The sequence below is a fragment of the Alexandromys fortis genome, unplaced genomic scaffold (genome assembly GCF_014885135.2).
Source record: "Alexandromys fortis isolate MF-2015 unplaced genomic scaffold, M_Fortis_MF-2015_v1.1 scaffold_45, whole genome shotgun sequence".
NCBI lineage: Eukaryota > Metazoa > Chordata > Mammalia > Rodentia > Cricetidae > Alexandromys > Alexandromys fortis.
The window spans coordinates 5,386,916-5,399,633 of NW_026067926.1; the positions used below are offsets into that span (position 1 = coordinate 5,386,916).

Sequence of the window (12,718 nt, forward strand, 5' to 3'; positions counted from 1 at the left end):
CCCAGGCTCACAGAGATGCCTCTGACGGCATCCCCTTCACATTGCTCTCCCTGCAGACTGTCATGTCTCACAGCTTTTATCCCCCCTTGATGCAACGTACGTCCTGGACCCTGGCTGTGCCCTTCAAAGAGCAGGACTGCCACCGTGGACCCAGTGACTCCATCGGCAACAACTATTCTCTGACAGCCCGCGACATGAAGCTGAAAGACTTGTTGAAAGTCTACCAGCCAGTCACCATCAATGTCCCTAGGGTCAAGACCAGTCAAGGGGTACCAGGTACTTGCGACCAATATGCCATATCTTGTGCAGGATGGGGCTTTGAAATGAAGCTTCTACTCCTGGGTTTTTATCCCGGGTATGCCCTTTGTTGGACCTAGTATCTTTATAGAGCCTCACTCACTCCACTTATGAAATGGAAATTCCTAACATGGCTAAAGTTTATGCATCCCTTGCAAACACCAGTACTGTTTAAACTACTGATGTTGGCACCGTAGATTACTCCAGAATGTCATGTCGTGATCAAATCATATTCGTCATCTCCCTGTTTCTACAGGTGAGGTCTCTGCATTTGGCTTAGCTGGGTAGTTCAAGGTCAAGATCTCCCACAATCACGCAATCAAGGTGCAGCCGAAACCATAGTCATTGAAATACACAGGGAGGGATTCTCTTCCAGGCCTGTGCACATTCTTAAGTTCTTGTTGACGGCTGTCTATCACTACCAACTCCTCGCCACTCGGACTCTCCATGGAAGTCAGCGAAAGAGGGAGCAGGAGAGAGACAGTACCTCAGAAACCACAGAGAGTTTTTGAAAATTAACCTTAGAACTGGCATCTTAACACGTTTATCATAGTCTGTTTGTTGAAAGTGGGTCACCAGGTCCAGCGTCATGCCAAAGTCCTATCATGGAGCAGAGATCATGGGAGTGGGATCCATTTACCACAACGTCTCACAGACGTGAACTGATTTCATCCCACCACATATAGATATGTTTGCTTACAGAACCCTTCTGTGACTTCTATTAGATTTACTTTGGAGACCCTCGATCTGTTCTCTGTCTCAAACCCCTGCATATTTTCCATTTCCCCTTCTGTGATAGAAGTTAATTCTTCAATTGTTATCTTTCAACTCACTAATTTTCTCCTCAACTTTGCTCAATGTATTTTTTTTTTTTTGATTTTTCGAGACAGGGTTTCTCCGTAGTTTTTGTTTTTGTTTTGTTTTGTTTTTGAGACAGGGTTTCTCCGTAGCTTTTTTTTTTTTTTTTGGTTCCTGTCTTGGAACTAGCTCTTGTAGACCAGGCTGGCCTTGAACTCACAGAGATCTGCCTGCCTCTGCCTTCCGAGTGCTGGGATTAAAGGCGTGCGCCACCACTGCCCGACTTTGCTCAATATTTTAACACATCGTGTCTAGAAAGTGCTGTTGGATTTTTGTTTGTTTGGTTGGTTTTTGTATGTGTGGATCCTTGTTTTATTTTTGTTGCTGTGATAAAAACCCCGAACAAAGGATCTTAGGGCGTGAAAAGGTTTATTGGCTTATAACTCCAGATTACAGTCCATTATGATGGGGAAGTCAAGGCAGTAACATTCACAGTCAGAACAGAGAGAGAACAAAACAGCATCCTTGCCTGCTGCATGCTTAGCTAGCTTTCTCTACTCTTAACACGGGTCAGAACTGGTCCTGGGGCTCCCCACCTTCAGGGCTTGTCTTCCCAACCCTGTTAACAATCAAGACAACCCCCCACAGATAAGTCCACAGGCCAGCCTGATCTAGATAATTCCCCTCTAAGACTGTTCTCCAGGTGATTCCTGACGGTGTCACCTTGACGGTTAAAACTAACGAGCAGTGGTTGCGGCTTCTTTCCATTTCCAGATTTCTAATCATTTCTATTGTGGTTTTCCCCCTAATTTCTTAATCTCTTTTTTATGGCGCTAGCCCTAAGAATATCATTTAGAGGAATCCTTGAAGGAGTTCTCACCAGTGATGCTCGTTGATTGAATATACATGCATGCCCTTAGGATGTTACCTTGCATATTACTGCCTCAAGGACATAGAGCAAACATTAAATACCCAGTGTACAAAATCTCACCTAGAAACTTAGGCTTGATGCTCTAATTGCTAATACCATAACAAAGTGCATAGTCTGGGTAGCTTATAAACAACAGAATGTTTTAATCACATTCTGGAAACTGGAAAATCTAAAGTAAAAAAGAAAGATGACAAATGTGATGGGGGTTCATCCTGGTTTAGAAACGCTGCATTCTTTTTCCTTCCTATGAAAAAAATTTCATACAATATATTTTGATCAGTTTGATCATTTCTTCTCCCCCATCCTCCCTACCCATCCAAGTCTCTATTTTTTTCTCTCTCTCTCTCTCAAAAGAACTAAAACAAAGGAAAAAATAATAGAACAAAAATTACAAAACAAAGGACTGCACCCTGTATCCTGCCCTACCATGTCCACTCCCCTTAGTATTCCCCCAGACCATTCCCAAGGGTCCCATCCTTGCAGACAGAGAGTGGCTCCAGGCTTCCCGTCCCTGATGGCTTTTCTTTCTCTACTCTCACACAGTAGCTAAAGCCTCATCAGAGCCTGCTAAGAAGAAAATGAAGTTCTCCAAATGCAAGGAGAATGCTCCTGGGTAAGGTGTCACTATGGGTGCCATGGGATAGAAGAAATTGGACTGAGATAAATCATATTCTGAAAAGTTGGGCAGTGGTGGCACACGCCTTTGATCCCAGCACTTAGGAAGCAGAGGCAGATGGTTCTCTGTGAGTTCAAGACCAGCCTGCACTACATAGTGAGTTCCAGGACAGCCAGGACTACATGGAGAAACCCTGTCTTGAAAAACCTAAATATATATATAAAATAATAAGTCATATTCTGCTTCTTGACTTCAAAGCATTGTCAGACACCCAGGGGTTCACTTTCCCCACCAGTCTTTCGAGGGTCTATATAAAAGGAAGTTAATGACCTGACTAAAGCCAGTGCTCACAGTCTGTGACGTGCTATACACCGGGGTCATCCAAGGGGCACACATCAGATGTCACTAGATGACACAATGGAGTAGGTGTCCCTGGCAATCCTCAGATTTGGGAAAGTAGATCTGACAAATACAGTGTCTCCGTGGGAGCCTAAGAGTGGACTGCTCCAACCTTTCAGGGTGCCAACGGCCTGCAAACACTCGTACTCCGTGCCCAAGAAGAGTGACGTGGACTCGTGGGTGGTCCACTCAGGAAGCAGACCCATGAGTCCAGAACAACAGATGGATGTGATGTTGCAAGAGGAGATGGAAATAGAAAGTAAAGAGAAAAAGCCGTCGGAGTTAGACCTGGAGGTACTTTCTTACTGTGGCCCCTGACTTGAGAGATAGCATCTTGGCATCTGAGTGATCTGAAGCAGCGAATGTCAGAGTCCCTTTGGGGAATGGTAACCAAATACTGAAGCCCAGAAATCTTAGGAACTGGGGCTTGTGAGTCCCTAACACATAGTTTGGCACATGGCAGCCCATGGGGCGGGGGAGGTGGCCAAACTCTTGCAAAACAAGAAAGGACTCTCAGTTAAATATGAATTTCAGATAAACAATGAAGACAACGTTTTGAGTGTGTGCGAGTAAACCAGCTGTGTTCTGTAGTTTTTCTGGCAACCCTATCAACCATTAGCAAAATGCAGCCTGTAAGTGTGCTTTATAAAAATAGGGGAAATGCCTAATGAGGTAGCTCTCCAGCTTGTCTTAAGACAACTAAAATACTCAGAGCTGAGCAGTTGTCTTCTTCAGGGGGAAGAACCTGCCTGTAACCTTGTCACATGCAATGTGTGTGAAGTGACTGGCCTCAAAAGCATAGTGGCGAGTGACAAAAGGCGTGGGTGGATGGCTGCTGTGTGAACCGGGACCCTCGGCTGCTTGGCTGGTTGGGTGGACCAGGTGGGGACCGCCCCTCGGTCATGACCTTTTTCTTGCTTTGTTTATGGAAGAGATACTATTACTACTTGACCAACGGCATCCGGAAAGACATGATTGCCCCCGAGGACGAGGAGGTGATGGTGCGAATTTACAAGTTGATCCCTAAGGTGCTGCTGGCAACCCCAGCCCTGGAACCCCTGCAGGTTGCGCTTAGGACTGAGAAGGAAAGAGACTATTACTGTAGCCTCATGAAAAGTATTGGTAAGGCTGGGCTTGTGGGCACAGAGCTCCTGTGGAGGCCACTGCCTTTCCTCTGTGCCCGTTGTTTTGCTGTTGTTGTGATGAGACAGCCAGAAAACACCAGCTCAGAGGAGGAATGGTTCACTTTGTCTCGTGGCTTCAGGGGTCTGGGGACATGGTCAGCTGCCCCTATTGCTTCTGGGTAGTGATGGCGCAGAACTTCCCAGCAGGGGCCTGTGGTGCCATCTGTGTGTTGCTCAGCTCATCCCACTCAGCAAAGCCGAGAGAGTGAGAAAGCGCATGTGTGTGTTAACAGGTTTCTTCCTTTGGCCTTCATTCTCTCCAGGCTTCCATCCTATTCTCGATATCCTTAGTTACTGGCTTGCATGCCAATCACCTCTGGAAACATCCTCACAGACACACCCAGGGGAGTACCATACTAATCTCTCGGGCATCATTCAATCCAAGCAAACTGACAAAATCAGGGTGAACTATCACATGATCAATTAATTTATCAGTCCCCGCTCTGACGTCGCTGAACTCACCCCGAAATACCATGTGACTTTTAATTCAAATGTCCCCCCATCCTCGTCGTCATCACTACTGCTTCCCTTTGAACTAACCACCTTAGTATAGCCATGCTTGTACAGATCTTGCTAAAACGCGGGTTCTGGGTTAGTAGATGTGCAGCGTGGGTAAAGCCAAGCAGTCATTCAGCGTGGGTGGCTAGCTCCAGGAGGCTCAGATGTGACAGCCAGACATTAATTACACTGTGGGAACCCTGTCCCTTCTCCTCCGTGGCTCTTCTCTTGTCCCCTCGGTTGTCCCTTCACCCTTGGCAGTCCTAGCGCCCTGACTTGCAGCTCATCCTGGCTGGCACGTCCCACTGTGCCTTTGTCTCTCTGCTGTTCCCCTCTCATGTCTGTCACTTTGAACTCCTTTTGTGACTGTGAGCTTTTGGATAGTGATGGGTGCATTGCTTTGTCTCCCTCTGTCCCAAGCACATCCAGTGTCCTGTACACACAGTAGACCACACTGGAAAGCATTTAATGGCAGGTGATAGGAGAGAGGAAGTGGAAGGGTGACCCTGTTGTTTTTCTGCCTTGTTATTACGCCTTTACCAAAATGTCTAGCTATTTCTGTTTTCCTAACTTTCTAATGAGGTCAGTATCATAGCTCCTTGTCTGGTGTCTCACAGAGCCCATCTAAGAATAGACACGTGAGGTCTTTTGCTTCTGGCTCCTCCTTGCTTTTCCAGCCATACACCTTCAGTGCCACCATTGCGGCCAATGTGTCTACACAGCATAGCTTGCAGCTCCTTGAGCAAACAGTCTGACAGTTTCCCTCCATACACAACATCCCTCTGTTCCCAGTGTCCTTCCTCTAAGAAGCTCATAAGCATTCTTCATGGTGCAGCATAATTGTGATGCTACCAAGAGTTCCCCAATCTTTCTTTCCTAACAAAACACATTTGCTATCTAAATCTCCATTTGTAAGTATCTGGTGCTGCTTACTGTGTTGATGCATGTTTATGTCATTATCCCGGTGAGCGAAGTCACCATTCATCATCAATGGAGTCCACCAAATGCTAACTAAAGCCCTGTCAGGAAAAGCAGGGCTCACCCTCAAAATCCAAGTACTCTTCACTGCCAAGTCATACTCCTTCCAGGGAAGTCACACCCATGGGTTACCCCTGACCTGGCCACTGAGGAGGCATTGCCGGGTGGAAATGGACAGATACTCACTTCCGTTCTAAGTGTCTGAACACTAGGAGTACAGGATGTGTAAAGACCCTGCCTGATAGGGTGCCATCTCTCTCCATTCTAGTTGACTACATCCTCATGGACCCAATGGAGAAGAAAAGGCTGTTCATCGAGAGCATCCCTCGCTTGTTTCCTCACAGAGTGATCCGGGCCCCTGTGCCCTGGCACAATGTCTACCAGAGTGCCAAGAAGTGGAATGAGGAGCATTTGCACACAGTGAACCCCATGATGTACAACCTCAAAGAACTGTGGTTTACAGAGTAAGACCTGGCCCCTGGCCTTTGGGTTCCTTTCTTTATAGTTCAGTACCTAAATGAACCTCTTGAGTATGGCACAGTGAGGGTAGCTCTTGTTCTGCAGTGGAGAGGGCCCATCAAAGATCCTAGACAGAAAGTCTGTGGGTTGTGAATGTGAACCTACCTACAGGTCTAAGGAACCCTCCTGTGCACTCCCAAAATGCATTTTCCCTGTCTGAAAGCCCTGGAGCATGGTGGGTAACAGTACACATTTTGAGCCATTAAGTTCCAAATCTTAGCTCTGCTTTGTGGGTAGATGGGTGTGTGAACTCCATCTTTGGGCCCTGCTTTCTTGGCCTCCAAGGTTGAAATAATAAGAGTTCCTACTTCAGAGGGATGGTAAGAGGAATTAGTAACTCAGCACAAAGAACTTAGTACCTGATACGACTTAAGAGGCCAAGGAGAATCAATTCCCCATTTCCTGCCTTGTAGCACCCTACATTACAACTCTAAGCTTACTCATCTGCCTCTACTTTTGAGATGAATGAAAGTTTGGGCCCTTTTTTTTTCTTTATGAAATTCATTTGGCAATCTATGGTCTCCCAGTTGTACTTATGAATAATTATATTCACTCCCCCAAGTTATAGGAATCTAGATGAGAAGACCCCTTTTTTCTTTCAAATTTCAAAACTCGAGATATGCAGTTGTCTCTTGTTATATACATAGAGATTGTTTCTGGGACCCCCAGATACTGTGGTCCATGAACTCTCAAGCCCTTTATATAAAATACTCTAGTATTTTCGTAAGTCTCATACTTTCCCTTATACTTTGTCATAAAGGGTTGCTTAGGAAATAATTTCAAGAATAAAATTTGTACCTGTTTAGTACAAAATCAAGGGTTTTTCAGAATATTTCCCACATGCTGTTGGTTGGATCCAAGCAGGCAGAACCCACAGAGATGAAAGACCGACTGTAAAACTCACTGTCTTGGTTCCTCTTCTGTTGCTGTGATGGATGTCATGACTGAAAGCACCTTAAGGAAGAAAGGGTTTGTTTTGGCTTGTGGTTCCGGAAGGATAGAGTTTATTACAGCAGGGAAGACATGGCCACAGTCAAAGAAGAATGTCAGCACAATCAGGAAGCCACCCGATCACATGTCATACACACAGGGAAGAGAGGGAAGAGTAAGTGGGGTGAGGCTAGAGATTCCCAAAACCCATCCATAGTGACAGTCTTAGGTTCCTATTGCTGCAGTGAAACACACGACCAAAAAGCAAGTTGGGGAAGAAAGGGTTTATATGGCTTACACTTCCCTATCACTGTTTATCACTGAAGGAAGGCAGGACAGGAACTCAAACAGGGCAGGAGCCTGGAGGCAGGAGCTGATGCAGAGGCCATGGAGTGGCTTATTGGTTTGCTCCTCATGGCTTGCTCAACTTGTTTTCTTTTTTTTTACATTTTTTATTGATATTTATTGAGCTCTACATTTTTCTCTGCTCCCCTCTCTGCCTCTCCCCTCCCCCTTCAGCCCTCCCTCAAAGTTCCCATGCTCCCAATTTACTCAGGAGATCTTGTTTTTCTACTTTCTACTTCCCATGTAGATTAGATCTATGTAAGGCTCTCTTAGTGTCCTCATTGTTGTCTAAGTTCTCTGGGATTGTGGTTTGTAGGCTGGCTTTCTTTGCTTTATGTTTAAAAACCACCTATGAGTGAGTACATGTGATAATTGTCTTTCTGTGTCTAGGTTACCTCATTCAAAATAATGTTTTCTAGTTCCATCCATTTGCCTGCAAAATTCAAGCTGTCATTATTTTTTTCTGCTGTGTAATACTCCATTGTGTAAATGTACCACATTTTGCTTATCCATTCTTTTTTTTTTTTGGTTTTTTCGAGACAGGGTTTCTCTGTGGTTTTGGAGCCTGTCCTGGAACTAGCTCTGTAGACCAGGCTGGTCTTGAACTCACAGAGATCCGCCTGCCTCTGCCTCCCGAGTGCTGGGATTAAAGGCGTGCGCCACCACCGCCCGGCTTGCTTATCCATTCTTTGGTGGAGGGACATTTAGGTTGTTTCCAGGTTCTGGCTATTACAAAGCTGCTATGAACATAGTTGAACACATGTCCTTGTGGCACGATTGAGCATCCTTTGGATATATACCCAAAAGTGGTATTACTGGGTCTTGAGGAAGGTTGTTTCCTAATTTTCTGAGCAATCGCCACACTGACATCCAAGGGGGTTGTACCAGCTTGCATTCCCACCAGCAATGCAGGAATGTTCCCTTACTCCACAACCTCTCCAGCATAAGTTGTCATCAGTGGTTTTGATTTTGGTCATTCTTACATGTGTAAGATGGAATTTCAGAGTTTCAACCTGTTTTCTTATAGAACCCAGAACCACAAGTTGAGGGATGGCACCACCCACAATGGGCTAGGCCCTCCCCCGCTGATCACTAATTAAGAAAATGCCCTACAGGTAGATATGATGGAGGCATTTTCTTAATTGAGGTCCCCTCCTCTCAGATGACTTGAGCTTGTGTCAAGTTGACATAAAACCATCCAGCCCATTCATGAACTTTTTCCAGGAATTCTATCCCACATCACTTTCAAACAGTGGCACCGACTAGGGACCAAGTGTTCAAATACACGAGCCTATAGAGGAAATTCTCATTCAAACCACCCCTCCTACCCCTTGAAAGTGTGTGCACAGTGAGGTACTTCAGAAGGTTGTGCCATCCACACCGTTCTCTAATTCAAGGATATTTTTGTCATTCACATTCAGCCCACCCCTTCAGCCCCTGGCACCCACTAATCTTCTTTGCCTCAGTAGACCTGCAGGTGCTGGATGTGTAATAGATACTGAATCACATACTATTATGTGCTCCTTTGTGTCTGAGGTCTGAATTAAACACGTTGTCCTCAACATCTGTTCGCAGAGAAGCAAGCATCAGTAACGATGTTTCTTTTTATGACTGAATAATAACATTCCATAGTTTGGCTATATCATATTTTGTTTATCCATTCTATTGGTTATTTGGGGGAGAGGAGAGTGTGTTTTTTTTTTTTCAAATGGGATCCTCAAGAAAGGGCATGCATCAGAAGGGAAAGTTCACTGAAAGGTCAGGCTGATGACTCACTTCAGCTCATTAGACAGTCAGAGGCACCAAGTCAGCAAGGAGGAAGATTTGTCCAGGAAACTGCATCATGGTTTTCCTGCGTGACCCCAACTATCCAACTTGAAAACTTCTAAGAGGAGAGAAATAAGCTAAGATGTCTTTGGGATTGGTAAAGTTTGTGGATTTGGGAACTATAATGAGATGGGTCTGTGGGAAGAATAGGTTCCACCAATGAGAGAAGTTTGTTAGGATTTAATTAAAGATGAGTAAGGCGGAGACATGAGCCATAACCAGTGTTGGTTGTCTGTGCGGTGAGTCAGGCTCTCAGGCCCACCCTTCCTAGAAGTGCTTTGTATTTGGTTGTACACAAACACGTTTAAATTTCCCCACCCACACCTAAAAGGACGATAGGTGGTGGCGTTTTATTAGGAAGATGGATTGTTAAAACAGATGATGACATCATGAGGCTAGCCCTGGGGTTGGCTTAGGAAACTGAGCAAAGATCTGGTTTGAGAAGTAATGGGGATGACTTAAGGACCAACCTATGGAAGAGGGGATGCTGGAAAGAGAAACGGTAGACCTTGTGGGCTTGGGAAGCAGCAGAGCTTCCCTGGATCCAGAAAAGGGGAAGGGAAAAAAAAGGAGCGATGTTGGAAGGATGATGATCATTCATTTAGCAAACATTCAGTGTCTACATGGCATAAACACAGAAACACAAAGGAAGCACGGTAAACCTGCCCACAGGGTGCGTTACCGTATGGTTCAAGATCAAAGCAAGTTCAACCTAATTCTAGGCAGCAAGGCTGGGGAGATGGCTTAGTCAGCTGAGTGCACACATGAGGACCTGAATTCATCCTCCGGAACTCATGTAAAAAGACAGCATGAAGGCACATGCTTGTAATCCTAGAAATGGGGTAGGGTGACTAAGCCCCTGGTGCTTGCTGGCCAGTCAGCCTAGCCTACTGGGTGAGTTCTAGGTCAGTGAATGATCTTATCTTAAAAATCAAGATGTCACCCAAGGAAAAACATTCATGGTTGGCTTCTGGCTTATACACACACACATATACACATAGAAATAGGAGAGAGAGAGAGAGAGAGAGAGAGAGAGAGAGAGAGAGAGAGAGAGAGAGAGAGAGAAGAGAGAAGAGAGAAGAGAGAAGAGAGAAGAGAGAAGAAGAGAGAAGAGAGAAGAGAGAAGAGAGGAGAGAATTCCAAAGGGCTTCATCAAAGCCATCACGAAGCTTTGGGTCTAACTGCCTGCTGGGTTGTAGCAGAGCAGAGTCAGACGTGGTCCACGAACAGGCAGGTTCTGCTTCTCACATGTTGCTCAACTCCAGAGCACACCAACCCACAGAGCAGAGGTGCATGGTGCCCTCTGTCATTGTTCCATGCAGCAACACTGGACAGGTGTGCTTAGTTAACCAATACCAATGTTTTATTTCTGAAGGCAAAAGGAATGGAGGGGTATGGGGAGGTCTTCATTACTTTCTGCTCTTCTCTACCCACCCCTACTATCCTCCCCTCCCCTGAAACCGCCCCGCATCACTATTTCTAGAAGGTGTTCTTCTAACTTAAGGGTTCAAACAATGAGAACACGTGTCCTCTGAGCTTGCCCCACAGGATGGATTAATCTTTCACGCTGGCATCTCTCCCTCCCTTTTGGCAGATTTAAAGACCTCAGGTTTGTTCGAACAGCAGATTTACTGGCTGGAAAACTGCCCCTGCTGCCTAATGAGTACCAGGATGTGATTCGGAAGCATTGCCAGGAGGCACGGCAGATTCTTCTCAGCAAGTCAGTATCTCCCGCAGAACTGGGCTTCAGCCCAGCATTGCAAAGATTGAGAATGCCCCAGAATGAGAGCTGATTCCCCTCCGGGAGTGGCATGGAGTTTGTTGACTTCCTATGATACCTTCCTGCCATGTCCTATCCTCTAGCAACCTCATAACAAATTGCTCTCTCTACCCCTCCCTCCCACGCTCCCACTGCCTTTTCAGAGCCATACTTTGTTATGCCATCACTCTCGTTTGGTTCTTCCTTGAGATTCTCTCAGTCTCCGAGTGCTATGAGGCAATGTGCTCGAATAACTTGTATTGAAATGACCCCAAATAGCCTCAAGGTACAAAGTTGAGGGTATTTAGCAAATGCATACACAACTATATATCCAGAACAAAGAAATGACTAGGTGGCAAGTCTGTTATTCCGATGGTCTTTTGCTATTGCAAATTCCAGAGAAAATCAACACGGGCAGAAAAGGTTTCAGCTCATGCTTTCAGAGGTGTCTGTCCGTCATGATGGGGTAGGTCTGTGTGAGCCCAGCAGCTCACAACATGGTGGCCAGGAAGCAGAGAGGCAGACTGTGCTAGCAGGCTTCTTCCTTCTTGCTCTGTTAACTGAGCCTCCAGCCTGTGGGACTGCCCATTCTTATTCTTCCCCTCAGTTAGTCCTCTCTGGAACCTTAGTCCCAGCCAGAGGCGGGCTTTAGCAGTCCTCTAGGCCCAGAGAGCTCGGAAAGCCACTTACTTGCTGTTCTCCCATTCCTGTAGGTGGATCCCCACCTGTGCCCAGCTTTTTACCTCACAGAAGGAACACTGGATCCGCTTTGCTCCCAAGAGTGACTACGACTCCTCTCGAAACATTGAGGAATATTTTGCTTCCGTTGCCTCCTTCATGTCCCTCCAGCTCAGGGAGTTGGTCATTAAATCCCTCAGCGATCTCGTTTCCTTCTTCATGATACACAAGGTACGTGGCGGAGTCCAGACCCAGCCCTCTTCAGGTAGAGCTCAAGTAAGCTATGGCCAGAAGGTGAAATTCTGAGTGGAACACACAGGGTGACTATGACTTTATCTTTTCTAAATGCACAGCAAACTTCTATCATATCATGACCCACTACGAAATTTATACATTAAAAAAAATCTCTAGAAGCAAATTTTCAGCGACTTTTCTTAAGAGATGAAAGAGTGGCCGCGCAGGATGGAATACGTATCTCTTCCAGGGCGGGGAAAACTACTTGTTTGCGTCTTTTTTGCTACAAAAATGGAGTTGAGACTCTTTTATTTTGACCTTTGGCTTAGCATTTAGAAGGTGTTTTATGCGTTTACCACTAGTAGCAATTTGTTGTTTGGTCTCTGAGAGAGAACTTCCAGGGTCACAAGGTTTAGTTTGGTTTAGTTAGCAGCCTCGTGAAACTGTGTCAGTAAAGGAGAAATAAAAGCAGAAAGCATGAAACCCTGGTTTTCAAAGCATTAAATGCTCCCCTAGATTTAGACAGCCCAGAGATCAAGGGAGAATGTCTAAAATTTTGGGCTGTGCACACATTTCACCTTGGTGGCGCACGCCTTTAATCCCAGCACTAGGGAGGCAGAGGCAGGCGGATCTCTGTGAGTTTGAGACCAGCCTGGTCTACAGAGCTAGTTCCTGGACAGGCTCCAAAGCCACAGAGAATCCCTGTCTCGAAAAAACCAATATAT

General features: G+C 45.7%; 1 protein-coding gene across 1 annotated transcript in view; it reads left to right on the top strand.

Moving 5' to 3' along the window:
* The window catches only part of Dnah3 (dynein axonemal heavy chain 3), a 171,033-nt gene that overhangs the window by 9,337 nt on the left and 148,978 nt on the right, over positions 1–12,718 (top strand). The window contains exons 4-10 of the mRNA XM_050143254.1: positions 57–276; positions 2,570–2,639; positions 3,161–3,335; positions 3,974–4,163; positions 5,970–6,165; positions 10,917–11,042; positions 11,795–11,990. Of these exons, the coding sequence (XP_049999211.1) occupies positions 57–276; positions 2,570–2,639; positions 3,161–3,335; positions 3,974–4,163; positions 5,970–6,165; positions 10,917–11,042; positions 11,795–11,990 (1,173 nt within the window). The remainder of the gene's footprint in view (positions 1–56; positions 277–2,569; positions 2,640–3,160; positions 3,336–3,973; positions 4,164–5,969; positions 6,166–10,916; positions 11,043–11,794; positions 11,991–12,718) is intronic.